The following is a 27,008-nucleotide window of genomic DNA, read 5'->3' as shown; positions in this document are numbered from 1 at the left end:
GGCTACGGGCGTCGTGCGTCCTACTTATAACATCCGGTGACGCCGGCTCGACGGAAGCCCTCGAGGACAGCGTATCGACGCAGAAAGATTTTCTGAAGCAGCACAGCTGTGGTGATTACGGTCATAGATCTGGAATACGTCGGAGGTCCCAATCCCCTCGAAATTGCATTTACCCTCTAATTTGAAAAATCATGCCTAAAATACTCCCACCTCAAAATCCTATCTGGAGCACGGCCTATGAAAATGAATTGAAAACAGATTCATGTTGTAAAATATATAAAGAGGACAAAACAGTGTACACCAGCACTTTAGGGGTTTAAATGAAATCAAATGGAGAGCCATTAAAATAAAAAAATACTTACATTCAAGATTTCAAACAATTTCTTCTTCTTTGAAGGTTCTTCGACCCACAGAATGATCTGCCGCACATTTGAGCATGGTAGATTCTTTTCCCCAATAGTTATTCGGAGTGGATTTTGCAAGAGTTGATTTGCAAACTGTTCAATGCCTGCTGGGATGGTAGCGGACACCAGTATGGTCTGGTGATCTTTAGGTGTACTCTCTAAAACTTCCAAAACTTGCTGCTGAAATCCCATCTTCAACATTGTGTCGGCCTGAATAAACAAAACGCACAAATAAGAAATGTGTTTACTTTTTGAAATTCCATACATTATATTTAGCTCCAGCGGGTACAGCTTTTGTTCATGTGCGAATGTTATTGGGCATGAAGGTAAGTTGCACAATGTTTAAAAAGAAGATGGCATGTCACTAACCCATACTCTCCTTTTAATATTTGTTTTCTCAAATTAAAGTCCACAATTCTGTTTTCAGGAAGATGGATGAAACAGCAACACATTAAAGGAGTAGCATATAGGATTTTATATTTACATTTACTTAAATGCTTAATGCCACTTCACAGTATTAAATGTATGCTCACCATCTGTTCTTATTTAGAATATACTTGTACTTTCCTCAATTCAATTGCATTAAATATACCACCAGAAGACTAAGTAACTCTGTATAAAATAGGGGAAACTAATTTATATAACCTGTGCCATTAAATGTGTTCCGTGGCAGAATTTTAAATGGTATAATTACCAGAGCATAAAGAGAGGCACGAGTAATGACAATGCCACCTGTTTAGGGTTGTGCAACACAATTTGCCTGAAAACAATGTAGAAATGTGATGTAATATATTTTATTATACTGATCTGTACATTTTCTGTAATTACAATTTAGAGTATTCCCTAAATGCAGTGATTGTAAGGTTATCAATTACGTATGTTTCGCTGTGCCTCGTTTTACTTACCTGTATGGACAGAGCTTTTTCCCCTGGAAAATAATACAGTGGCCATTTAAGGAACTCACCTGACATACCCGCCATGCAGGTAATGACTGGCCTTGATATGTCCCAGAGGGGGGTATACAATCCGCATTTTGAGCAAGCAAATTGTTGGAGGCACACACTGTCATGGTGACAGCTTGTTTGGTGGAGCCCTGTGTCTGTTGACAGCAGTGTCAGCTTTACATCTGACAGGACAGCTAAACCTACCACCACTGTTGGAAGTTCTCAGGCTAGTCACAAGCCTTACGTAGATCAGTCCTCATTCGAACGAGAGGATTGGGGCACCTTTGTCTCCGGGGCTCTACAAATCAGAAAGCAGGGTTCTTTGTGTTTTCTCCCAGGCTCCCCTCAGCCTTGCGCATCGAAGTGAGAAAGAGGAAGACAGAGAAAGGCGTGCCCCTTTGAAATACCCAGGACTGAACCTAGAAGAGCTTTTTGCCAACACAGACACAACTGTACCAACACCTCAACTAGAGATCGACTTGGAAGGAAACCAGTCAAAAGACAACACCGATAATAAAGCACAACCAAACTATACCTTAAAAATCCACTGCAACTTATTAAAGATCCATGTCAAAACACCGAACGGATATCTTCGACCTCCTCTGCGACAATGGTATTGACATCCTATTCATCACAGAAACATGGATGGACGGCAAATACAAAAATCACACTCCAAAACTGCCTCCCCACCAACTTCAAATGCCTTCAGTTTAACAGAAAAAATTAAAAGGAGGAGGCCTTGCGCATTCAAAGATCACCTGAAAGTAAAAACAGACAAACCTCTAAACATCGTGAACTGCGAATCCATGGTCATACACCTAGCGGTAAATCCAAAAACTAACATTTTATTCATACTGGTTTACAGACCACCGACATACGATGTAACCTTCGTCGACAACTTCATAGAAGCCATCACCAACATAGCCATCCAACATGAGCATATGATAATCCTAGGGGACTTCAACATTTAGGTAGAAGAAAAACACGCCAAATCTCAAAACTCACTAATCGGGCAGCTAACAACCATGAAACTACAACAGCTGGTCAAAGGGGCAACACACTCAGCAGGACACACCCTTGACGTAATAGTCGCCAAGAAAAGAAAACGTATCACCACTGCACCATCAATACAAATACCTTGGAGAGACCACCTCATCATCCCATTTGTGATCCCACTACCAACCAAAGTCCGCATTCAGCCCCTCAAACTCCCAACTACCAGAAAAAGAAACTGGAAAACCATCAAAGGAAGCAACCTAATAGAACAACTGGAGATGAGCAAACCCTCAACAGCAGAACTGGAGAAGGCAGACCTAGACCGGAAAGTGGAGCTACGCCACAAATGGATTACTGATACAATCGAAAACATCTCCCCGGAAAAACCATTTACCCCCTCAAGAAAAAGAGCAATCGCAAAATGGTTCACCCAACTACTAAGCAACATGAAAAAGAACAAGAAGCTGGAATTAGAACGGAGGAAAGAATACGAACAAGATAAGAAAACCCAGTTCTAGAGACTAATCCAATTGTATAAGAAGGACATTTAAAAAGACAAAGAAAAGGCATTATGATGACAGAATCACCAATGCCACAACACACAAAAAGAAATGTTCAACATCATAAACAAAATGAGAAACCCACCAGCCTGCGCCAACACTCCAATACCCTCACAGAAACTATGCAACAACTTGGCAGACCATTTAAAAAACAAAATCAACGACATCCGACAAATCATACAAAACAGACCAACCAACCCTAACACTCAACCAACTTGACCTGATGAGCCACAGCTCAAACTCCAAAACTTCCTGGAATTATCAGTAGAGACATTCGTCAAGCTGGTAAAATACAGCAAGAAAGCAGGATCACCCATGGATCCCAGACCCCTGACATCGGCAAATCAATCCTCCTGAATATTACAGAAATATCTTGAATCTGTCGCTCAACAGGGAATGTACCACGATCCTTCAAATCAGCATACATTAAACCACTTCTAAAAAATACAAGTGGCGACGTGGAAGACCTCTCCAACTACAGACCGATTTCAAACATTCCCTACCTGGCAAAACTCCTAGAAACATACGTATACAAACTAACTCAAGAACACGTAGGAAAACACCAGTTGCTAGACCAAGCACAAGTCAACTTCAGACCCGCAAGCGAACAGAATCGGCTATACTTTCCATCTCAGACGACCTAAAAACAAACGCAGACTCCAACACAACCTCAGCTCTAATTCTGCTCAACCTCTCGGCATCTTTTGACACAGTAAGCCATGACACCCTAATCAAAAGATTAGAATATATAGGTATAACAGACATGGCACCACTCTGGGTTAAATCATTCCTAGCAGACAGAACAGAAACCGTATGGATAAAATCCTCCAAATCTACTCCACAAGTTAACGACTGTGGAGTACCACAAGGATCCTCACTATCTCTCTCTACTGTCTTAGAATGTCGTGTGTTTTTCTGCGCTTGCATCCAGATTCCTGTCTTCTTGTCCCATACCTCTACTCACTTGCCTCTCTCTCTCGTCTGTCTACCCCTGGTACCTCCTCCCCTATCTACTCTATGGTGCTCTCTGTCTCCCCTATTTTTTCTAACTGCTTCTCTATTGACTATCCTGCTCTCCTCACCAAGTATGGTAGGAAGAAGTTTAAAAAGGACATCCTGGGTTGGAGACATCCTGGTCTCCAACCCAGGTCTCCCTATCGCGGACACCTAAACTAGTGCCTCCTCCAAGGAAACTCTCACTGACATCCTCTTTTTCGTGCCTTCACCTGACCTATGGACCCTTCATATGGTCTCTGTGCTCTCTCCTTTCTCCTCTTCTCCCATTAATGGTGGCACCCATTGGGATGTCCTCTTGGCCTCCTTCCACTCCTCTAAGGCAATCATCAATGTCTACTCTAATGGGACCGTCTTGGTCCAAGGCCCTCAGGCCAACCTCCACCTCTTCGATAGACGCATCCCGCGCCTCATCAACTTCCTTTCCTCTCCTGCTGTCCCCCCTCCTCTGTCCTCGGCTACCTTGCCTTGCCCCTCCCTCGCTCCCTCCCCTGTGCTCCTTCTTCAACTCCGCAGGGCATACCTCTGATCTGTACCCCTCCCCAGAAGTCCTTCAAGGATGGCAACCTTCTCTACATCGCTACTCAACTCTCGCTCTGCTGTCAAACATTCCACTATCTATTGCCTTCTTGAGGAACTGGACCTTGATGTCCTCGGTCTCACTGAGACATGGTTCACGGCCAGCTCTGTCACCAGCTTTGACACACTCCTACCTGATGGCTACAAGAGCCTCTCCGTGCCTAGGCCCAACCGTGCTGGGGAGGCTGTGTTGCCCTTATCTTTCCGGAGTGGATTCCTGCCACTCTCACTCCTACGCAGATTGGTCTCCCCCTCTTCCCATCCCCCTCTCTCCCCCTCCCTTTCCCTCTCTCCCTCTCCCGCCTGGGCCGACTCATTCTGCAGGGCATACTCTTGATGCTATGATCTCTTCTGACCTTCCCCCCCTCTGTCCCTCTCTCCACTCCTCTCTCCTGGAGTGATCACTTTCTCCTATCCTCACACCTCACCTTCCCTACCCCACCCCACAGGCAAAGCCACCTTCATCACTGCCACCCTCCTTCTCGGTCATCAGACCCATGAAGCGTGTGTCAGTTGAGGCTTTCGCTGCCACCTTCTCACCACCCCATCCCCCTTCGGCTGACTCCCACCCTGACACAGCCCTCTCCACTCTCCAAAGTTGATACTCTTGATATCCTTGCCCCTGTCATGAGAATCCGCCTGAAGCCCAAAGCCAAATGTAATTCCTGGTATGACTTGGATCTCGTCACCCTAAAACGCAAGTGCAGGGTGGCAGAGAGGAAATGGCGTGCTTCATGTTCATCCTCTGACAAACTGGCCTGCCGCCTGCTCCAAACGCAATACCGGCTCTCCGTTCTCACCAAGAAGAGAGTCCTTATCCAAGCCCGCATCTCCGCGGCATCGAACAATTCGGCTGAACTCTTTAAAATCTGCAAGGAACTGGCCAACCCTGCTGCAGTCTCTACCTCTCTTGTCCCCTCCCAGGCCCTCTGCACGGCACTGGCCTCACACTTAATTTCTAAAACTCAGGACATCCTGTCCTCACTCTCCTCCTTTCACCACCCTCCCTCTATTCCTTGCTCTCCCTCTGGCTCTTCTGCAGCCACCCCTCCTCTCTCCTTCTCTGCTTTTCCCCTTTTCTCTGCTGACGAGGTTTCCAGACAAGTCCGATCTATGAAAGTCTCGTCTAAACAGGTTCACCCTTGTTCCTCCAAAACTATCAAGGACCATAAGCACTCCCTTGTGCACCCTCTTCTTAAGAAACCCTCTTCCGACCCCTCCTGCCCAGCTAACTATCGCCCAATCTCCATTACTCCCTTCCTGGGAAAGCTCCTGGAGAAACTGGCCATCTCCCAGCTTAATCTCCACGCTGATTCTGTTGGTAGTCTTCATGACCATCAGTCTGGCTTCAGAGCTGCCAGAAGCACGGAAACTGCTCTTCTGAACATCCGTGAAGACCTGCTCTCCAACCTTGACTAACACTCCGTGTGTTCTCATTTTACTCGATCTCTCTTCTGCCTTTGATACTGTCAACCATGCCATCCTGCTCGACCGTCTCCGTGATAACCTGGATATTACTGGTCAGGCTCTGGCGTGGCTGACCTCTTTCCTCTCCAATCGACCCTCCCAGGTCCAACTGGGGTCCTTCCTCTCTGACATCTTTTTCTCTACCTGTGGTGTCCCCCCAGGGATCTAACCTCTCTCCCTGGCTGTTCAACCAGTATCTGGCACTCCTTGCTCACCGCATCGCTGCTCTCTGCCCCAACTTTCAGTGCTATGCGGATGATACCCAGCTCATTTTCAGGTTACCCTCGGCCGCCTCCTCTCCTTCCCTCATCTCTGACTGCCTGTCTGCTATCCAGGAATGGTGTGCAGCCAATGACCTCTGCCTTAATGCCAGTAAGACAGATTCTACTCATCGGCACTCCCACTCCCTCCTTCCCTGCATCTCTCTGGCCGGCCTCTCTTGGCCCTCTTCCTGCAAGGCAAAAAACCTCAGGTCATCTTCGACTCCACACTCTCCTTCTCTCCGCACATATCTGATGTCTCTAAGAAGTCACACTACCAGCTGCACCTCCTCAGAGGTATTCTTCCCTTTCCTCTCCTTCCCCCAGAAGCTCATGGTCTCCAGAGCCCTGGTTCTCTCTAAACTGGACTACTGTAACAGCCTCCATCTAAATCTGCCTGCCTCTACTCTCTGCCCTCTGCAACTCATCCAGAACTGGACTGCGAGACTTGTCCTTGACCTCAAGCCCAGGGACCGTATCTCTCCAGGACTGAAATCTCTACACTGGCTCCCAGTGGCTGCGAGGATCAAGTTCAAAACCCTCTGCATTGTCCACAAGGCCTTCTGGGGCCTGTGGCCAAAATACCTTCAACTCTCACTTCCTAAATATCTTCCCTCTCGAGCTCTTCGCTCATCCGCTTCCAACTCCCTCAGAGTCAGCCGCTTCTCCAAGCAACGAGTTGGGGGTAGATCTCTCTCCGCGGCAGGGGCCTCCCTCTGGAACAGCCTTCCTGCCTCCCTGAAACGTGAGAACCATCTCCGGTTCCGGAAGCACCTCAAAACCTTCCTCTTTGCTTCTGCTTTCTCTCCCGCTCTCCCCTGCTAAATTCCTGACTGAACTTGCACTGATTCTGCAACTGGGCCACTCTCACCAACCTCGGTCCTTGGCCCTGCCACTCTCCCCTTGCACTGCCTCCCTGGCAACCCCTGCACTGCGGGACTTTCTCTGTATCCCTACAGCCCCCCTTCCCAGCACTTGTCTGCACTTGCCACCAGCTGGCCCTTATTATTTATCTTGTTATTCTATTATCCATGTACTGCACTTTCCCCTCCCCCTTTCCCCTTGCACTTTTCCCTTCCCCTCTACTCATGCACTTGCGCGATCTGAATGACACCTGGCCTAGTAGGATCGTTGTCTGCCTTCCCTTTGTCCCCCCCCAACCCTGCCTCGTTGCGCCTTGAAACACTTGTGTATAGGCATGTTACAAATGCCATATCATATCATATCGCCACTATACTTCAACATCTACCAGACTCAGTTCATCAGGATTTTCAAAAAATACATTACATGCTACAACTATGCAGGCATCACTCAAATCATCTACAAAATTGAAGATACACAAGCTGATCACTCAACTCTCGTAGAATGTCTATGAGTCGATGAATGCCAACAACTTAAAAATCAACCCAGGAAAGTCAAACATCACGATTATATCCAAAAACCAAGAGAACACCACCTACATTCCATGGCCGACGGAACTTGGAACTGCGCCCACACCATCTAAGGTAGTAAAAACCTGGGAGTCCTAATGATCAACGGTCTAACCATAGAACCACAAGTAAACGCGATAATTAAGAAATGCTTCTTCCTCCTTCACTCAACAAGAAGAATCCTACCTTTCCTCGCCTTCACCCACAAAACACTGACAATCGTCGCCCTCATTATGTCAAGAATCGGTTACGCAAACAGCCTCTACCTTGGGATGCCGGAACTGCTCCTGATGAAATAACAATGCATCCAAAATGCAACAGCTAGACTCCTCCTAAAACGATCCAGAAGGGACCCCATTACTCCAGCGTTATAAATACTACATTGGCTTCCAATCAAACATTGTATCACGTTCAAAACAATGTGCATAACACACAGAGCAATTAGCGGACAGGGAGCTGAATTCCTACAAAAGAAAGTAAGTCAACGAGACTCCTCAGATCAAGCAATGAAATACGCCTAGAACAAAAACCATACGCCAGGAAAAAAATAGGGTGCTCCTCTTTCTCCCACCTAGCCGTAAAAGCCTGGAACAACCTATCGAAAGAGATAAACACCAAAGACCACCTCAAATTTTGAAAACTTCTAAAAACCTGGATCTTCAACACCCTGTAACCGACTTGAAACAATCAAACAGGAAACACAAAGAACAGATGGACAGAAAATATGATGGCACAGACACCACCTAGGACCAACTAAGGGAACCTCCTACAAGAACAAGAGAGACGATGGGTGGAAAAGAACGCGAGCAACAACCCCATGAGGACAGAAGAATAGCAAACATGCCTAACACTACCAACAACCTTAACCACTCAGAAAGGGAATAGGGTACGGGCGTAATTCGCAAGTAAATCGATACAAAAGGACTAAGTTACAGCAAGGACAAATTAGCATAAAAGGGGTGGCCAATACATAGCCGACTTAACATAATGGCAGAGCGAGGAGACAGCGTTATCAGGCTGACGCCTTCTCACCGAAAGGAAGACAACCTCTCTAGATCACGAAGGAAACAATAGGAGTGTGCATTTCTCCTAACAAGGCTATTAACCAACACCAAAAAACCACTAAAAACCTCACCACTCCACACATACCTCTCACACTCTAACCAAACACAACCACATCTCTTAAAACCGCAGCAACCCACACGCACTTCACCACACCACAATAACAAACACACCACACAGACCCCCACTCAACAGCACCCGGACTCAGAACCGAATACCACACGAATATGCTCGGTGAACAATGTTAACCGAACTGAAGCTGCCAACAGTACTTCACAGCTCCCTTGTTCTTTTCCAAACTTTGTCCTACTAATACACATAACCTACCCCCTTTTTGATTCAGATCCGTCAGAGCGCCAGGGGACCACTCCGGTGGTTATAGTGCGTGATACAAGTATCCTTTAACATTAACATAGCTGAGCTGCAGTGCTTTATGAAGAAGCACTTTGAAAGGGCAGGGAAATGGTGCGAGCTGCTGCTGCATTATCTCAGGCTCAGCACGCCACACACACTGCTTTGATGTGGCCCAGACTGTCCCATGATCCAAAGACATGTGGTGCATGAGGAGAAGGAAGTTGGCTCCAGTGTGAAGCCACCCCCATGAGGCTAGGGGAGCAAGTCTGCTCCGCAAGACCCTCCATATGGGTTTGGACAAGTGGGACCTAACTTGGAGTCTCCCCCGGCCCCTGGGGAAGAGGACTCCAGCACTCGAGTAAGAACCCCTATAAACTTGGTATTCTCAGCCTACATGGGGAACACAGAAGTTGTAAAGGCGATGAAGCCTTTTTGTTTTACTGATACCAGAGCTGAGCCCTCCTCACACTGGACATATTAGAATCGGAAGCAAGTTATAAATCTATGATGTCCTCACATGCAGTAGGAGATTCCCTGACGTAGAGCAGAATTGCAATGGAGGAGACGCGCAGAGAGGACGCTGGTGAAGAAACAGTTACTGTCTGTAGGCAGGACCGCGCAGAGGACATGGTCGGACTGGAACCTGTGAAACATCAGGGACGAGAGCGCCTCAAACCCTGTGCTGAGAGTCCAAGCAAGAGAGTACAGAAGTACTGGCGAGGACCTGAGAAGGGCGCCCCAATGAAAAGCAACCGAAAGGCAGGTGAAGACTAATGTCGTAGACACAGGCAGCACCAACCCACCCTGGCAAAAACGCTGTGGAAAACCAGGTAAGTAGGCCACTATGGAAGAAGGGATTGGGGTGGAAGATCACTACGATGGGGAAATCAAAACCATGAACCCTTTTACGTCCAAGGAGCCCCAAAACAGACTAGCCAGATTAATTCACGACCGGGGATTCCTAAGTGATATAAAACAAGATAAAGATATCAAAGAAGTGCAAGAGAATCAGATTGCAAACTCCCAACAGGAGAAAGCGGTGCAATATCTGGCAGAACGCTATGAGAAGATGAAACAAGGGCTAGAGATCCCTGGCATAGACCACAATCTGAGTCGAGGGGTTCCAAAGGATACAGGAACTGAGGACATTGAGAAGAATGAATTATAAAGTGTACAGTCCACGCTGCCATGGAGTGGGAAATCCTGAGGGAGCAAGGTGGGCTTCAAGATAAGACACTGGTGGAGGAGGATAAGTCTAATACTTCCGTAGACGCAAGCAATAAAAACTTGGGTGAATCGAGTGATCACGGAATGGCCGACTTTGTCCCTTTTTGTATATATGAGGAATTTAGAGAAATCTGCATTTGCTTTAGAACTGTTGCAGTGACCCAGGCCAGGGCGTGTCCTGGGAAAAACTGTCTGAAGAAGTGGGGGCCAGCTAGGAGGTGTTCACAAAACCCCAGGGTGAAAGCACGTTTCTTTGTTTTGTTTCATCTTGTGGTAGGGAAAGATAGTTGAATAGGTTAGGAAGGGGAACTGTTTTCTTGGTTATTCTGAAATTTGGACAAGCACCTTGTTTTTAGTTCTATGGGAAGGGAATCCCCTTTAAGCAATAACGCTAATTAGGCGTTTTCTTTTTATTCAACTAAAACGACCTTCAACCAGGTCCTCTGGTCTGAGTCATACTTCTGATTAGACACAATGGGCTCTTATTAGGTGGATGGAGAGTGGGCATGGGGAAAATGGGACTATGGACTAGGAGTTTAGTAGCCACTACAGCAAGTACTTATTTCATACTCCCATTTACCGCTCCTTTTCCTCCATATTTCTGGGAAAATACCAAGCACCTATCTCCCTAGGAGAAAGGAACCAACTAAGCGAAAAGGATCTGAAGGACAGTCTGACCAAACCTAGCATCTGCCCAAATGGTCATACCCATGCAATAATGCTAGCCGAACACTGACGGCGATATGGCGGTTAGTGTGGACATCTTTTTAGTGAGCTTCTTGTCTATGCAGCTGGTGAACAAGTCAGTACCCTCATAGGGCAGATCTAAAATCTTTTCCTGTACATCCTGCACAAAATGAGAGACGAACCATGCCAACCTAGGCATGTGCATCCAAAGACGCATGCCTCTTGCTGCAGTGCGGCTGTGATGAGCAGAAGTCTCCAAAGTGGCCTAAGCTATATTCCGGACATCCCCAAAGACCAGCTCGAAACTATGCTCGTTTCCCCTGAGGTAGGATGCCCTGGAGCTCAGCAAGCTCTTTTCAGAGACGTTAATTGGTGGAAGTGAGAGCATTCACCTTGGCCGATCTGAGAGGGGAGTAGACGTCCTTGCCCAACGAGTTCAGAAGGCTTGCTTACTTGCAGGGGGGATTGGAGGAGCTCAAGGTGGATGCAGATGTGGACAAGGTTCGTTTATGGAATAGTGAAGCTGCAGCTACCACTGATGACAATGGCATAGGATACAGGGATAAGTGTGACACCGTTGTCCCGTCACAATGAATCATGCTGACTCCTAAAGTAAGTGCAAGGGTGTTTATTAAAATATAAGTGGTCAGAATGGCTATTAATCTCAAAGTTCTTCAGGGGTATTGGGATTTTTGTGGAACTGGCGCTAGGGCTGGCCCTCTCTCTCTGCTCTGCCCCGGTCTTGGTTCCCACCTTCCTAACCCAGCCGTCACCATCAGGATTAGTAGGACTAGGATCAGTAACCCCCATTTGTCTTCCTCTTTCTAAATTCATGTGTTTTCCCTAAATCGCCAGCTATCTGACTCCCTAGGGAACTTTTACCTCTCCCTTGCCTATTGTCCCTTAGTATTCTCAGGGAGTAACAAGCAGTGCCTTCATTCACCCTGTGCCACAATCGCTACATGCATACACCTGTGTCTGACCCCTTTTTAATCTTCCCCCTCCCACCCCCTTACTGACCTACCAGTCACACTCTACCTTTCCACCTCCACCCTTCGATCTTACTTCCCTCCCCACTCCTTAATGTGCCAAGTGTCAAGCTCTCCATTAATCTGTGCCAATAGCTACTTCCTGTACTCCCACTCTTCCCATTCTCTCTATTCTCCTCTCTAAACTCCCAGGGATATTGTGCCCCGCAGACCCCTTTATTACCAACTACCACTCTACTACTTATCCCCTTCACTCGCTACTCCCACCACCTACTATCTTTATTCTCAACTAGTACTACCTCCGCCACTACTACCACTCCACTACTCTCCCTCTACTACCCACACTCTCCCCTCTCATACAAACACTCCACAGAGCCCCTGCTTATAATGGCATCTGCACTCCTTTTGCTCTTGCCTCCACTTGTCTGTTGGACGTCCTCCACCCAACTAACACACACTTGCACACACCTTAAATACTCCACCCACTCCCAGGAATTGGATCCTTAGCCTGTGCAATCACTTATCTGGGGGTGAGAGGGAAGGCCATCTGGGGGCTTAAAATGGCTGATAAGCCCCAAACCTTTCCCCAGATGCATTTCAAACCTGGAACCTCTACTGGCTCCTATAGACCTGTTGCCCTCTCAGGTCTCCCTCTCCCATTACTTAAACCCTGCCCGATGGGTTAGTGGTTTCACTATGACCACCATGGAGGCCTTTATTTAATAAATATAATTTTTCTTGGTGGGCTAATGGTGACTCCCTGTGGGTACAGGCTTCAGCAGACACAGTCTGCTGGTGCCTGCCGGTGATTGGGTTCATGCAACATCCATTGGTTTTCCGTCGACCACTGCCGTGTCCTCCGGTCTGTTTTGTTGTGCTTGTGGCACTCCTTAACAGGGATGCTGCCACAGTTTCCAACATTGCTCCGGATGCAACAGGGGCTCTCGCTGGCCCCGCCGCCGGCTACTGCTTCTTGGGGTGGATGCCCCACTTCAGCCACAGCCTGTCATCTCTGCCATTAAGGAGGAGTGAGGAGGGGGCCTGCCTGCATTCAGGCACCCGTTTTGGGCTGGTGGCGCCGCCCCCCCATACAGGGCTACAACACTGGCTCCGTCACATAAATCACAAGGTATCTGTTGGCAGCTGTCCGTAGTATAAACAGAGTTTACGGTTCATAGGAGTTACTGTGCAAAGCTTCCTATTAATATTTTGAGTGTCAGCAAAAATGCCTTGTTGAAGAGGTACCCTGGAATGATCTGTGGCCCCCAAGGCCAATGACACTGGACAACACACCCGCATCAGCAGGATATTCTACCGGAATGGTATGCAGCCTCGCCTCACTTTCATGAAAGGCCCAATCCATGGAGGGAACATTTTATTGCTCTTCCTCTGGGTCCCGAGTAGGTTCCTCTCTGATAGGAGTAAAGCCTGTTAGTCGAGTTTTCCTAAAGTCTAACAGGTGAGAGACTGCAAAACATAGTATACAGGCCCCAACTCAAGTATAAGTCTGTACTATCCAAAGGTTTGGTAAAATTGCAGAGCAGCCAGGCTTGCCTTAGGAGGAGGATGTGAGCTGTAGAGAAGTACAATGAACTCAGAAAAAACACGGGCCCAAAGAAACTCAAACACTTGTAGTTATAGTAAAATAGAAATGTATTTTATGTACACAATGGAAAGTTATATTCAAGTAAGTAAGTGCTATTTAACCAGTCATGTTATCGCTTCGGTGTTGCTGGAGTGCTGATTCCGGTGTTTGGGTGTTCACCCATACCATTCGCCAAAGTCTAATGCTTGTGCACCTATACGAAGCCTTTCCTAAGGTCCCTGCACCTTTTTGACCCTCAAAAGCATCATATTATCTTGTAATCAAAGAATCCTTTGGAACGTTGCCATTTCTGCTGCTGGGCCTTACCGGTTTTCCCTCCAATCTGACTTTGAAGAACTCATTCATGGGTAGGGATGGACTACTGAAGCATTAAGGCCATTGAAGAGTATTACACGTCTTTGAAAGTATTGACCAGCTATTGCTGTTGCTTAATAACCATTTTATTCCTACAACATGAACATTTTCTGAGTTGCTACACAAGTGATTTTACTTGCCATTGAACTGTGTGCATGATCTGTATATTTCCCTACCAGTAGGGTTTACTCACCTTGAATAGCTGCTGCCATTATAAAAGTGTACCATTGCGTTTTGCTTAGCGCATTTCTAAAATAGTGTTAGAGTTCACGCGTATTCTAGAGTTGCATTCTGCCCCTCTGAAAAGTATACAAAGTTACTGACCTTCGAATTGTGTTGAACTCTTCTGAAAAGGATCATTGGTATAACCGACAATTCCCGTAATAAAAATAGTGTTAGATTATGACCAATAGGGATTTATTCACCTTGAATCGCTTTTGCCATTGTACATTGGGTTCTGCTTACCCTGAACTGCTTAGTGCATTTCTAAAATAGTCCTACAGAGTTCTTATCCACGAGTAGCTAACTGCCCCTCTGAAAATTATATAAATGCTTTACTTCTCTTTGAATTTAGTTCTGAAAAGTAATGGTGGTGTAACTCTCGATTCGTAGCAGAAGAATAAGTTACATTTGGTTCAGGGTTGCAAGTGCGCCTTAAACATTATTAACCTTTGTCGTTAATTGATAGCCTTTTATTCATTGATTTTTAACTATTGATTCTACTTTTTAAAACACACAAGTTTGGATTAAATTGTACTTGGATTTTATCATCTTCCTGAACCTGCATTACTTGTTGGAAAAGCACTTAGTGCTTTGTTCTTTTTTAAGCCGCTGTCAGCTCTTCAACTGCTTGCCTCGCCATCGATGGGCTAGAACTACAGTTCACACTAGACTTCTAGTTCTTTGCCCTTTAGAAGACGCAGCAAGGCACTTCAGCGCTGGTGCATCCAAGCCGGTTGGTGCCGGTTAGTGTAGCTGTTCTCCTCAGTCGTCCCTGCTGTTACTTATTTCTACAGAATCATGTTGACCCCAATGTAGCCTTGTTGCAGCAATTTAAAGGAATTGCAAGGCTCGTTTTAGGGCTAGATCTGACGAAACCTCATGGGAAGATTCCATTTCCAACATAATGCTGGACCCCCTGGTTAAAAACACACCGGGCAGCTCAGGCAGTTCCCCCTTACCTACGATTCTGAGTAATACTGCTGGTCTACCTGCCCCCGGCCCGGTCACGCCTAGTAATGCTGGAAGGTACTCCGACCTTACTGGCTCTTCAGCTATTCCGGGAGTATCAAACAAGGCACTGAAATGTTGTCTAATTAACACTCGCTCGCTTGTAAAACATGCTGCTGAAATTGCAGAATTTATTTTGGAAACTAATGCTGACATTTTGTTAATCACTGAAACATGGCTTCATGAAACAGCTCATCACGCCATACAGTTGACTACTCCAACAGGCTACTTGTGTGTCCATAACGACTGAACTGGTACTAGAGGACGGAAGAGTTGCTATACTCTATAAACAAGAGTTACATTTCAACATATACAATCACCCCTTTCTCGAATCATGCAATCATTCTCGAAGCTATGTTTGTAAAAATAAATAAAAAGGAACAAGTTACTTACCTGTAACTGTTGTTCTCCAGCATGGGTCTGGCATGGATTCACATGCTCATGAATATTCCCCGTCGTCAGGCTGGGAATCCTCGGTAAAGAAAAAACCAGTATCAGTTTCGTTTCTGATCGGTCTTTCGTAGTAATAACCAATCACTGGTCTCTGCGTCATACTGACCACAGCCAATGACTGCCCTCTACCTAAGCACCGCCTCTGGCAGCAATCTTCAGATTTGGTAGCACGTGAAGTGGCAGTATGACCAAGTGAAGAGCCGCAGAGGGGTAGGCGGGAGGGTTCGCATGTGAATCCATGCCAGACCCATGCTGGAGAACAACAGTTACAGGTAAGTAACTTGTTCCTTCTCCAGCATGGGGTCTGGCATGGATTCACATGCTCATGAATAAAGAATACATAGCAGTACACACATGCACAACCACGGGAGGTGGCAAAGGCTCAACATTAAGCATTGCATCAAACTCAACATTAAGCATCTTACCTCCTCACCAGGCTCACCTCAGGCGAACAGGTTGCGCAGCACTGCTTGGCCGACCCTGGACTCCTCCCTGGAATCTCGATCGACGCAGTAGAACTTCGTGAAGTTGTGCGTCGACCTCCACGTAGCAGCCCTGCATATGTCCAGCAGGGGCACACCAGAAAGGAACGCCGTGGTAGCTGCGATCGCTCTGGTGGAATGGGCTCTCGGACGGCCAGGCAGCGGTCGGTTTGCCAACCGATGACAGTACATGATACAGCCGGAGAGCCATCTGGAAATGGAAGCCTTCGAGAGAGCCTTCCCCTGATTGACAGGTCAAAAGTTCACAAAGAGTTGTGACGTCTTCCGAAAACACTTCGTGCGGTCCACGTAGAACTTCAGCGCTCTAGCCACATCCAGAGAGTGCAAAGTTCTCTCAGCCGGCGACGGGAAGAATACAGGCAACACCAAGGGTTCGTTAAGGTGGAAGTCCGACGGTACCTTGGGCATGAAGGAGGGGTGCGTCCTGAGCACTACCCTTGTGTCGTGAAAAGTCAAGTACGGGGCCTTGCAGGAAAGGGCCTGGATCTCTCCCACTCGTCGTGCGGAGGTGATGGCCACAAGAAACGCTGTTTTCCACGACAGAAACTTCAACGGGGCCGAGTGCAGAGGCTCGAACGGAGGTCCCATGAGCTTGGTCAGCACCACGTTGAGCTCCCACGCCGGGGCCGGAGCCTTCACCGGCGGAAACGATCTGAACAGTCCCTTCATGAACTCTTTCACCAGACGATGAGACCACAAGGACGTCCGCCCCGTGGTTCTGGTGTATCGGGAGATCGCAGCAAGATGAATCTTGATGGACGCGTGTGCCAGTCCAGCTTTGGCCAGCGTCAGCAGGTACGGCAGTACTTGGGGAGCCGTAATCCGTAGAGGGTTAATCTTCTGTGCGTGGCACCAGACAGAGAACCTCTTCCATTTGTGCCCGTAGCATTTAAGAGTCGAGGATGCCCTGGCCTTTGCAAGAACCTCTCTGCAGTCGGCCGGTATGTCGTATCCTCCAAACTCTAGCGCTGCAGGAGCCAGGCCTGCAAGTTCAGCCATTTCGGGTTGTGGTGGAGGATGGCGCCTCCTTCCCTGGAGAGCAGATCCGCGTCCACCGGCAGCTTGATTGGCGGGGACGCTGACAAGTCCAGAAGGTCCGGGAACCATATCTGCCTCGGCCACGCAGGTGCGACGAGGATCATCCTGCACCGTGACCTCTTGAGCTGGTTGACGAGCCGGATTAGCAGTGGCAAAGGAGGGAACGCGTAGAGGAACAGGCCCTCCCAGGGGAACGAGAAAGCATCGCCCATGCTCCTCGCCTGGGGAAACCTGCTGGCGAACCTCCGGCACTTGGAGTTCGTCGCCGTCGCGAACAGGTCGATCTGGGGTGTGCCCCACCGTCGGAAGAGGCGATCCACTAGATCCTGCCGTAGTTCCCACTCGTGGCACGAGCGCAGCTCCCTGCTGAGTGAGTCGGCGATGGTGTTTTTTATCCCTGCCAGATGAAACGGCACCAGAAACATCCCTTGGGCGACTGCCCAATGCCACAGGTCCTGCGCCTCCTTGGACAGTGCTGGGGACCTGGTTCCGCCCTGTTTTCTGATGTAAAACATGGTGGTGGTGTTGTCGGTGAAGATCCTCACCACCTTGCCCTTGAGGGACGGAAGGAAGGACCTGAGGGCCCAAAACACTGCACGGAGCTCCAGGACGTTGATATGTAAGGATTTCTCCGTCGGGAGCCAAAGGCCTCTTGCGTGCAGATTTTCGGTGTGCGCTCCCCACCCTTCCAGGGAGGCATCCGTGGTCACTGTCTCCTGGTGGGCTGGGGTCTGGAAGTCCATGCCCGCCATCAGATGCGCGCGGGTGCCCCACCACTGGATCGCTCGTCGGAAACTCTCGTCGAGTGTGATCCTTTCATCGAAGCTGCCCGTCGTTTGGATCCAGCGCGCGTCCAGGAACTCCTGCAACGGGCGCATCCGGAGCCTGCACATGGGAATGAGGTAGATGCAGGAAGACATCATTCCGAGGAGAGACTTGATGGACCTCACCTTGGCCGCGTTGGCCACCAACATCCGCTGCACCTTGCCCAGGATGGTCCTGGTCCTCTCCTCCGACGGGGAGGCCAGAAGGGACACTGTGTTGAGCCTCTCTCCCAGAAACAGAGTGTCTTGCGCGGGTACCAGGTGGGATTTGGCGTAGTTCACGGAGAATCCCAGGTCTGTGAGAAGTTGGACGGTCCTTGCCGTGTGAACCACGGCGAGCTCCCTTGTCTTGGCTCGGATGAGCCAGTCGTCCAGGTAGGGGTAGACGTGGATCCCTTCGCGGCGCAGCTGAGCCGCCACCGGTGCGAGGCACTTGGTGAACACCCTGGGTGCCGACCGCAGACCGAAGGGGAGGGCTTTGAACTGGTAATGCCGCCCTTGGACCACAAACCTGAGGAATTTTCGGTGCCCCTTCAAGATGGGAATATGGAAGTAGGCATCCTCCAAATCCAACGACGACAGGAAGTCTCCTTCCTCCAGCTGACCCAGGACGTGCTGGAGGGTGACCATCAGGAACTTTTGCGCCTTGATGAACTTGTTCAGACGTCGCAGGTCCAGGATGGGGCGCCATCCCCCCCCCGTCTTCTTCTTCACGAGGAAGTATCTCGAGTAAACTCCGGAGCCCCGAAGCCTCTTTGGGACGAGTTTGATGGCGCCCTTCTTGAGCATCGCCTTCACCTCCAGGATAAGTTGAGGGACGTGAAGTTCTTTCCTGGCCACGGGGGGGACGCGCGGACACTTTCTTTGAAACTCGAGCGTGTGGCCCCGGGCCAAGGCGTCCAGCACCCAACGGTCGGTGGAGATGGACTCCCACACGCTGACGAAGCTCGCCAGCCGGCCTCCCACCGGGGTGCTTCGGTGGGGGCCCGACCCCCCGGCCGGTTCAATCCTGCTTTGACGAGGCTTTAGCGCCTTGTCCTTGGCGACGACGGCGGGGTCCGCCAGGCTTGCCTCGTCCTCTGTAGGCCTCCTGAGACGACGAGCGGGCCGCTTGACGGCAGGAGGAAAAACCGCCGCCGGAAACTTTGGAGGCGCCCTTGCCTCCGCTGCTCCGAAAGGGCGTCCGTCGTTGTTGCAGAACTCCAAGGGCCCGGGCCGTCTCGGTGTCCGCTTTAATGGCCTGAAGGGAATCGTCCACTGTTTTCCCAAACAGGTTGTTCCCATTGAAGGGCATGTCCAGGACTCTGGTCTGAACGTCTTGACGGAAGTCCGTAGCCTTGAGCCATCCACGCCGCCTAAGGCAAACGCCGTTGCCCAACTGGCGGAACCCAGTGTCGGCGATGTCCGTCGCAACGGTAATGGCGTGGTCCGAAGCCACCTCACCTTCCTGCAGGATCTCCAGGGCCTCTGCCCTCTTGTCGTCCGGCAAGAAGTCCAGCAGGGGAGCCAGTTTGTACCAGAGCTCCCTGTCGTATCGGGCCACGATAGCCAAGGCGTTGGCAGCTTTGATCGTCGTCGCTGCAGACGAGATGACTCTGCGTCCCATAGCGTCCAATTTCTTTCCCTCGCCGTCCGGTGGGGAAGTCGATGTGGAGGCCGCACCCCCCCGCTTTTTTCCTGGCCGCCGCGGAGACGACGGAGTCCGGAGTAGGCTGCGCCCGGAGGCACAGGGGGGCCGTGTCCGGGACCCGGTACTTTTTCTCGTACCGGTCTCTTCTAGCTGGCGTCGTGGACGGATTCTTGAGGAGGGTGAGGCCCTCATCCCAAATGTCGTCCAATAGAGGCACCGCGAGGACCGTCTTCCTCTTGGCCTCGCGCCGCTGATAAAGGAAACCTTCCTTCTTCTCCTCAGGGCAGAGTTGGAAAAGCTCGGATGCCCTGGCAATCATTGAGTGGAACGATTTAATCTCGTCGGGCGGAGAAGCCCTGGTGGGAGGCGACGACGGTACATCCTCGTCGTATACCTCGTCGTCCGTATCATCCCCTCGGGTGGACGGGGAGGAGGGCTGGAAGGGGCGCGACGGCTGAAAAGGAGGTGGAGGGTGGATCCTTCTTTTCTTGGTAGGGGGAACACCAGAAGGTCCCGGTTCTGGGTCCCCCGACGGGAGAGGTTCCGTCGGCAACGGTAGTCTCGTCCTTATCTCTGAGCATAAGGACTGTATAGCCAACAAAATGGCCGCCGAGTTGTCTCACGGCGCTGGCTGAGGGAAATCCGACGGGCGATCAGGGGCCCCGTCGGTACCCTCGACGATGTCGTCGTCCCCTGCGTCGGGATCCATCCCGACGGGCCGGTCTTCTTCCACGCCGAGGCCGTGGGTTAAGACCTCGACCAGCTCCTCCTCAGAGGTTGAGGCCGAATCCACGACGACGCCCTGCCCCCCCTTTTTCTTCCCCACGGGGGGTTTCACGGGGGTCCTATCGATGGGCACAAAAGAGGACTCCCTCCGAGGTGGCAGGGAGACTCTGAGCCCCGAGGTCGCCACCACTGGTGTAGCCTCCACAGGCTGAGCCAGGGCCGCCACAACAGTTTCGATAGAGGGCTTGGCCGGATGGATTAAGGCCTTCACCACCTTAGGTGCGCTCACCGCCTTATCCTTGAGGGGGGGGACACTGCCTCGCTCCCCCTCCGCCTTCGAGCTCGACCGGGGCCTCTCCAGGAGCTTCGCCGGGTGCTCGGCCTTCCTCTTACCCGACCCAGAGCGTTGGCTCGTGGTTGATGGTGCCGGGGAGGGTGCGCCCTGCCTGGCGCCCGTAGAGCCCGACCGTTCGGCGCTCCCGGTGCCAGCGGACTCGCGGTACTTGGCCTTATGTTGGACCTCCATCGCCGGGGCGTCCTCAAAGGTCTTAGAAGACCGCTCGGATTTCTTCCTCTTCTTCTCGCCGGACGGGCTCTTCCCTTCTAGCCAGTTGGCGAGACGTTGATGGCGGTCCTTCATGGTCCGCTCCAACATGTTGTCGCAAAACGCACAGTCCTTCTCCACGTGCGTCTTGTCCTCGTGTAGGCAGTAAAGACAAAGAGTGTTCGTCCTCCTTGAAGACGTTCTGCAGCTGGCATCCAGGGCAGACCCTGAACAGCTTTCCGGGCGTCGAGCTTCCCTTCTCCTGGGCCATGAACGGGCCTGAGAAACTTCTGGAGTCCTCCAAAAGCGTAGCTCGACGAATCTTCACCCTTGAGGGGCGCAGACGAATCCGAAACGGGTCCCCGTTGATCGGATGGAGAGTCGGTGGAGCTTGAGGCTCTTTTGACCGAAAAAAACTAAGTTTGAGAAAAAACGTGAAAAAATAGCACTAACGCTCGAGAGCAATAGCACAAGGATCCCAACACATGAACGTGCGGTAAAAATCTGAAGATGGCTGCCAGAGGCGGTGCTTAGGTAGAGGGCAGTCATTGGCTGTGGTCAGTCTGACGCAGAGACCAGTGATTGGTTATTACTACGAAAGACAGATCAGAAACGAAACTGATACTGGTTTTTTCTTTACCGAGGATTCCCAGCCCGACGACGGGGAATATTCATGAGCATGTGAATCCATGCCAGACCCCATGCTGGAGAACTCTAAACTCTTAGTGCCCTACTTTTATATAGACCTAAACAAACCACTCTTTGAAGAGCAACGTTTATCCTTCATTGGAGGAACATCCAAGGATACGACACCCTTTATTATTCTTGGGGACTAACTTATGGGCTAATAATCCTGTAGATCATGAGGCTTTTTAATTATTGTCATCACTTCAAACTATTAGCTTCTGTCGGTTCTTCCCAGCATCTTGGACTGGATTCATTAAAAAAAAAAAAAAAAATTTTGAAGGTCACATCAGTCGAACAATGCATCTGGTCTGACCACTTTTTTCTTCACGTTGAAGTCCCATTTATATTGTCCATTACTAAACTATCAAAAGTAACTAGACCTTCTACACTGAGTCAGAAGTGTAAAGAAGTCTCTATTGAAGCTTTTATACCTCAAGTGCTACCTCTTCTTCCATCTATAGACGGGAGTCTCTCTCTTGAGGACTTTAAATCTATTTTTAGAGCAGCTACTAATGAGGAGTTTGATTAGTTAGCTCCTGTGAGACTTAAACAGAATAAAGTAATTTGTTTCAACCAATGGTTTACCCCAGATGTTCTACATGCCAGAGGACTGAAACGTAAGGCGGAACGTAATTGGCAGAAGAATCCGTCTGATGACACCAAGATTAAATATAAAGCTGCTCCCAGGAGCTTTAAGGAGGAACGTTTCAAAGCCAAACAGAAAAATCTGAATAAAAGAATAGATAAAGCTAAATGTAAATTAAAAGAACTTTTCAGTTCTACAAGAACTCAATGGGTCTATAGAAGAGACCTCTATTCTCATGGATAACAACTGGTGCCAATGCATACACAACAGTTTTAAGCAAAAAAAACTATAAAACACCAAAACTGTATTCTGGATCAAGTTAAACATGTGCAGCCAGCCAAAGTTGATCCTGTACTGTCATGTGATGTCTCAACCTCAGATATCACCCTCTTTTCTTTAAGTATCAGAGGATGAAGTGCTGCAGGTCATTCAAAATCTCAAACCCACACCCTGTAAGGTAGACGTCTTCCCAGCCGTGTTCTTTAAGGATTTTGCTACTAGGCTTGCCCCTTGGGTTACTAGATTTGTTAAATCGCTCTTTCCAAGAGGCCCTCATCCCAGGAAACATCAAGGAGGCTTGGATAACCCCTCTAATAAAAAAGGAGAACCTGGACCCTACAGTCGCTGGTAATTACTGGCCCATTACTAATGTGCCTTTCCTATTGAAAATAATTGACAAAATAGCCTGTACATAGTACCAGAATTTTGTGAAACAGAGCAACGTCCGACCGAACAAACAATCTGAATTCTGTACAAATTTTGGGACAGAGACCGCTGTTGGATTTAAAATGTAACATAATGGAAACCATTGAGGAGGGCAATGCTACTTTGCTTCTTCTATTGGATCTTTCTTCAGCTTTCGATTTGGTCGATCATGCTCTCCCATTTATTATTTATTTGGATTTATAAAGCGTCCCGCGGCCCAGAGGCATCGCAGCGCTGTTGCAGATTATTCACTTGATGCAGGTTATACAGTTGTTACAGAGGCAGGTATAGATATACGGTTACAGAGGAAATTCAGTGACAGTGTTGAGGGTTGTTCCGTCGTTACAAAGGAACAATGATGGAAGCATTACAGCTTTTAATCAAATTTAATTTGTTTTTAGTGCTTTTCTGAAAGTTGTGAGGGATTCTTCACTTCTTAGAGTGGGCGGAAGTGAGTTCCAGGCTTTGGGGGCTAGTACTTGAAAGCTAGTTCCGCCAGCTTTTGCTCTGTTGAAAGTTGGGACTAAGAGTTGGTGTGAGTATTGGTCGCATTTTGGCCTACGAGAGGGAACCTTGTGTATACTTTCAGCTAGGTAGGCTGGGGCGGTCTGTGCAAGGCACCTGTGCGTGATTGTGAGGGCCTTGAATGTTATGCGTTCTTTGATCGGGAGCCAGTGCGCATCTTTTCTTGCCTGGGAGATATGCTCTCTCCTTGGGATATTAAGTGCAGCTAAAAGGGCGCTGTTTTCTGCAGTTATTCATGGAGGTGCATAGGAGTAGGATGTTGCAGTAATCCAATTTTTGCGCCGATTGTGGCTCTAGTGATGTTGAGGCAATTCTCATGTGATAAGTAGGGTTTCACAACATTTTGTTTTTGAGGTGTGTGCTGCTGCTGATGAGGATGATATGGCGCCGACTTGCCTATCCATTGATAGGGTGGAATCCAAGTATACACCAAGAGTTTTCACTGCAGCAGAGGTTGTAATGACATTGTTCTCAATGCTGAAGGAGCTATATTTGTCGTCCAGTTTTTTTAGGGATTCTTTGTGGCCTACAAGTAGTATTTCTGTTATTTCCCCGTTTTGACATAATCCATTGGCCGCCATCCAGGCCTCGATGCGTGCATGTGTGTCTTGGAGGATGTTGAGGTCTTGCTCATAGTTAACTGTTAGGGGGAGGAGAATTTGTGTGTCGTCGGCATAGTTGGTAAATGCTGTGCCGAAGTCTTCTAGGTCGCTGAAATGGGGGAGAGTGAATAGATTATAGAGGGCGGGAGAGGTACAGGACCCCTGTGGGACTCCACAACCAATGGGTGATGAGAGGCGGAAGCCTGGTCCGAAAAGCCTCTCATAGCTCGACCATCAAGGAAGGAGGTGATCCAAGCGGTGGCTTCTTGGGGGAAGTGGGCTGTGTCAGTGAGATGTTTGCACAAGATCTTGTGGTCAACCAAGTCAAAGGCCGCCGAGAGATCTAAGAGAAGGAGGAGTGAGGACTTGCCTTTGTCCATGGCTTCAAGTAGTTGGTTCTTGAGGTCGAGCAGGGCTGACTCTGCAGTGTCGAGGGTGGAATCCAGATTGCCTTTTTCCAAGGATGTTGTGTGCTTCTAGGTAGGACTGAATCTGTAAATATGCTCCCTTGTCTAGAATTTTCAGCAGGAATGGCATGGTGGTGATTGGACGGTAGTTATTTGAGGAGTCCGGGTCAAAGGTAGGTTTTTTCAGTAGAGGCCGGACCCAAGCTTTCTTAAGGGTGAGCGGGACAGTGCTAGTGGCGAAGGAGGCATTGATGAAGGTGGTGACAAATTGGGCCAAGGCTGTGGCAGTCTTTGACTAGGTTGACTGGGCAAAAATCTTACATAGAGATGGTTTGGTGTGCTTCATGATCAGAATGACTTCCGGAATTGTTACTTCCCTAAATGCAAAGGGTTTGGGTGTGTTTCTGCTGTGATGAGAGTCTCCAGCTAACGGGTTACTTGGGGGTTTAGATGGTGGTAGGTTGGTTTTAGGCAATTTGTCTAACTGAATTTTAATTTTGTTCTGGAGTGTTTTGATTTTGTCTAACATGGCATGTTGGATGTTTTTGCACCGGGTTTTGTTTTTCTGGGTAGGCTGTGTGGAGGTGGGGGATGGTCAGCTCATTATAGATGGCGAATAGCTCTTTGGATTGTGAGTTAGCTTTCTCAATTCTGGAGTTGTATGTGGCAGCTTTGGCTTTTGAGATGGCCTTTTTATATTGTTTCGCGATTGTAAGTTAGGTGTCTCTTGTAGTGGTGGAGGGATTAGTTTGCCAAGAGGTTAGTGCTGCTTGTTTAGCGTTTCGGGCATCTGGAGTTCTTGTGTGAACCAGGAGTTTACATGGAGCGTATGTTTGGCTTTTTTCTTTTCTAGTGGAGCTACATCTAATACCTCTTTAAGAGTGGTGGTGTAGATCTCGACTAGTGTGGTAGGGTTGTTAGATGTGGGTTGGGCCAGTGCAGAGGTTTCAAGGAGGGGGGGTGGGGGGGGAATATCCTGTCGCAGTGAGGAGTTTTTTTAGATCTTGCCATAGTGGCTGGCGCAGGTGAGTTTGGGATCCCTCTTGTTTTAATAGGTTATAGTGTAGTAGATCTAGTAGATGGTGGTAAATCCATGGCCAAGGGGTGTTAGAGCTAATGTTAGCCGCACAGTTGTGGTCTGCAATCCAGTCTAGTATTCGACCTTTGGCGTGGGTCGGGTCATTCACTAGTTGGGTGAAGCCTAGGTCTTGGAGAGCTTTGGTGAGGGCTTTGCTTTTCTTGTGTTTTGGGTCCTTGAAGCCCAAGTTGAGGTCTCCCATTAGAATGATTCTTGAACTAGTTTTCAGGTTGTCCCCCAAGATATGGGTAATGTTAGATTGGAAGTCAAGAGTAGGGCCTTGTGGGCAGTAGACAATGTGTATTGTTATGGTGTCGTTTGGTGAAGGAAATATTTTTGGTGATATCATGTCAAAATGGTCAGCCTCAGCGATTTTTAGTTGCCTAGCGTTGAGGGTTTCCTTGAGAATTAGGGCGACCCCTCCGCCTTTACCAAATGTTCTGTCTTGGCGAAGGATGATGTATTCTGGTGGTAGGGTTTGGCATATGGCTGGACCGGATGCTTTATTTAGCCAGGTTTCGGTAATGGCTAGTATGTCTAGGTCTGTGATGAGATCGTGGATCTCAGCAGCATGCGCTGGCAGGGAGCGAACGTTGATAAGAGCACATTGTTTTCTGGCTGACCCTTGGTTTGGTATTTGCAGGGATGCTATTAGGAGAGTCCGTTTTACTGCCCGCTTTTGGCGTGGGGGTAGCAGTGGGTGATGGTTTGTGGTGGGATTGCTTTCCAGGGAGGGTCTTAGTGGATGCAGAGAGAAAAGACTGATCGAGGTAGGTAAATGTACTAATTAGGCTGCTAATTGGTTCAGATCTTTTCTTGGACCGAGGACAGCTAATGTAGTGAAGGGTAATGCCCAGTCCTCAAGAACCTTCCTAACATGTGAAGTTCCACAGGGAACCAGTTTGTCACCACCACTTGTTTATTCTAAAACCCTATGTGATCTCCTTGCCTCCCTCTGAGTTTATTTTGCAAATTATATTGTGTTTAAACTATCTGGGATCAGAGTAAGTGAGGTTTTTAGGGCCATACAAATATGGATGGCCTCAAATTCCTTTGATTTGAATGACTCCAAAACGGGGTTGCTTATCATTGGCACTCAGCACACACTAAAAAACCTTGATACTCTGTATAACTGCTATGTGGTAAATGGCACTGCCATTGCTGTGTCCTAGACTGTAGAAACTCTAGGAGTCTATTTTGACTCTAATCTTACCTTTCAGAGGCATGTTTCTTATCTTAAATCCTCATTTGCCTATTTTACTAGCCTATTATGGAAGATATGTCCTTACCCGTCTGAGGGCAATCTAACATTGATTGCTGCAGTCATTGTAAACTCCAAATTGGACTACTGTAAACAGCCTACTGGTAGGCACCTCTAAATTCAATATTAGAAAGCTACAGGTGTCACAAAACGGAGCTGTTCGCGCAGTATGCTGTTTCAGCCACCATTCTAAGATGTCAGAGTCTCGCAGGAAGTTACATTGGCTTCCTGTCGAGCAGCAAATTTAAGGGCTCTGTTCTGATTTTTAGATGTCTT

At 48.7% G+C, this 27,008-nt stretch overlaps 1 protein-coding gene across 1 annotated transcript in view; it reads right to left on the bottom strand.

Annotated features, from left to right (window-relative positions):
* DDX59 (DEAD-box helicase 59) overlaps positions 1-27,008 on the bottom strand; it is a 223,358-nt gene that overhangs the window by 132,625 nt on the left and 63,725 nt on the right. Inside the window, exon 4 of the mRNA XM_069641229.1 lies at positions 363-614. Coding sequence (XP_069497330.1) covers positions 363-614 — 252 coding nt within the window. The remainder of the gene's footprint in view (positions 1-362; positions 615-27,008) is intronic.

This window comes from Ambystoma mexicanum, chromosome 1q, assembly GCF_040938575.1.
Source record: "Ambystoma mexicanum isolate Mex_15411 chromosome 1q, UKY_AmexF1_1, whole genome shotgun sequence".
Classification (NCBI taxonomy): domain Eukaryota; kingdom Metazoa; phylum Chordata; class Amphibia; order Caudata; family Ambystomatidae; genus Ambystoma; species Ambystoma mexicanum.
Note: the sequence above shows the minus strand (reverse complement) of the source record. Positions and strands in the feature narration are given on the sequence as shown.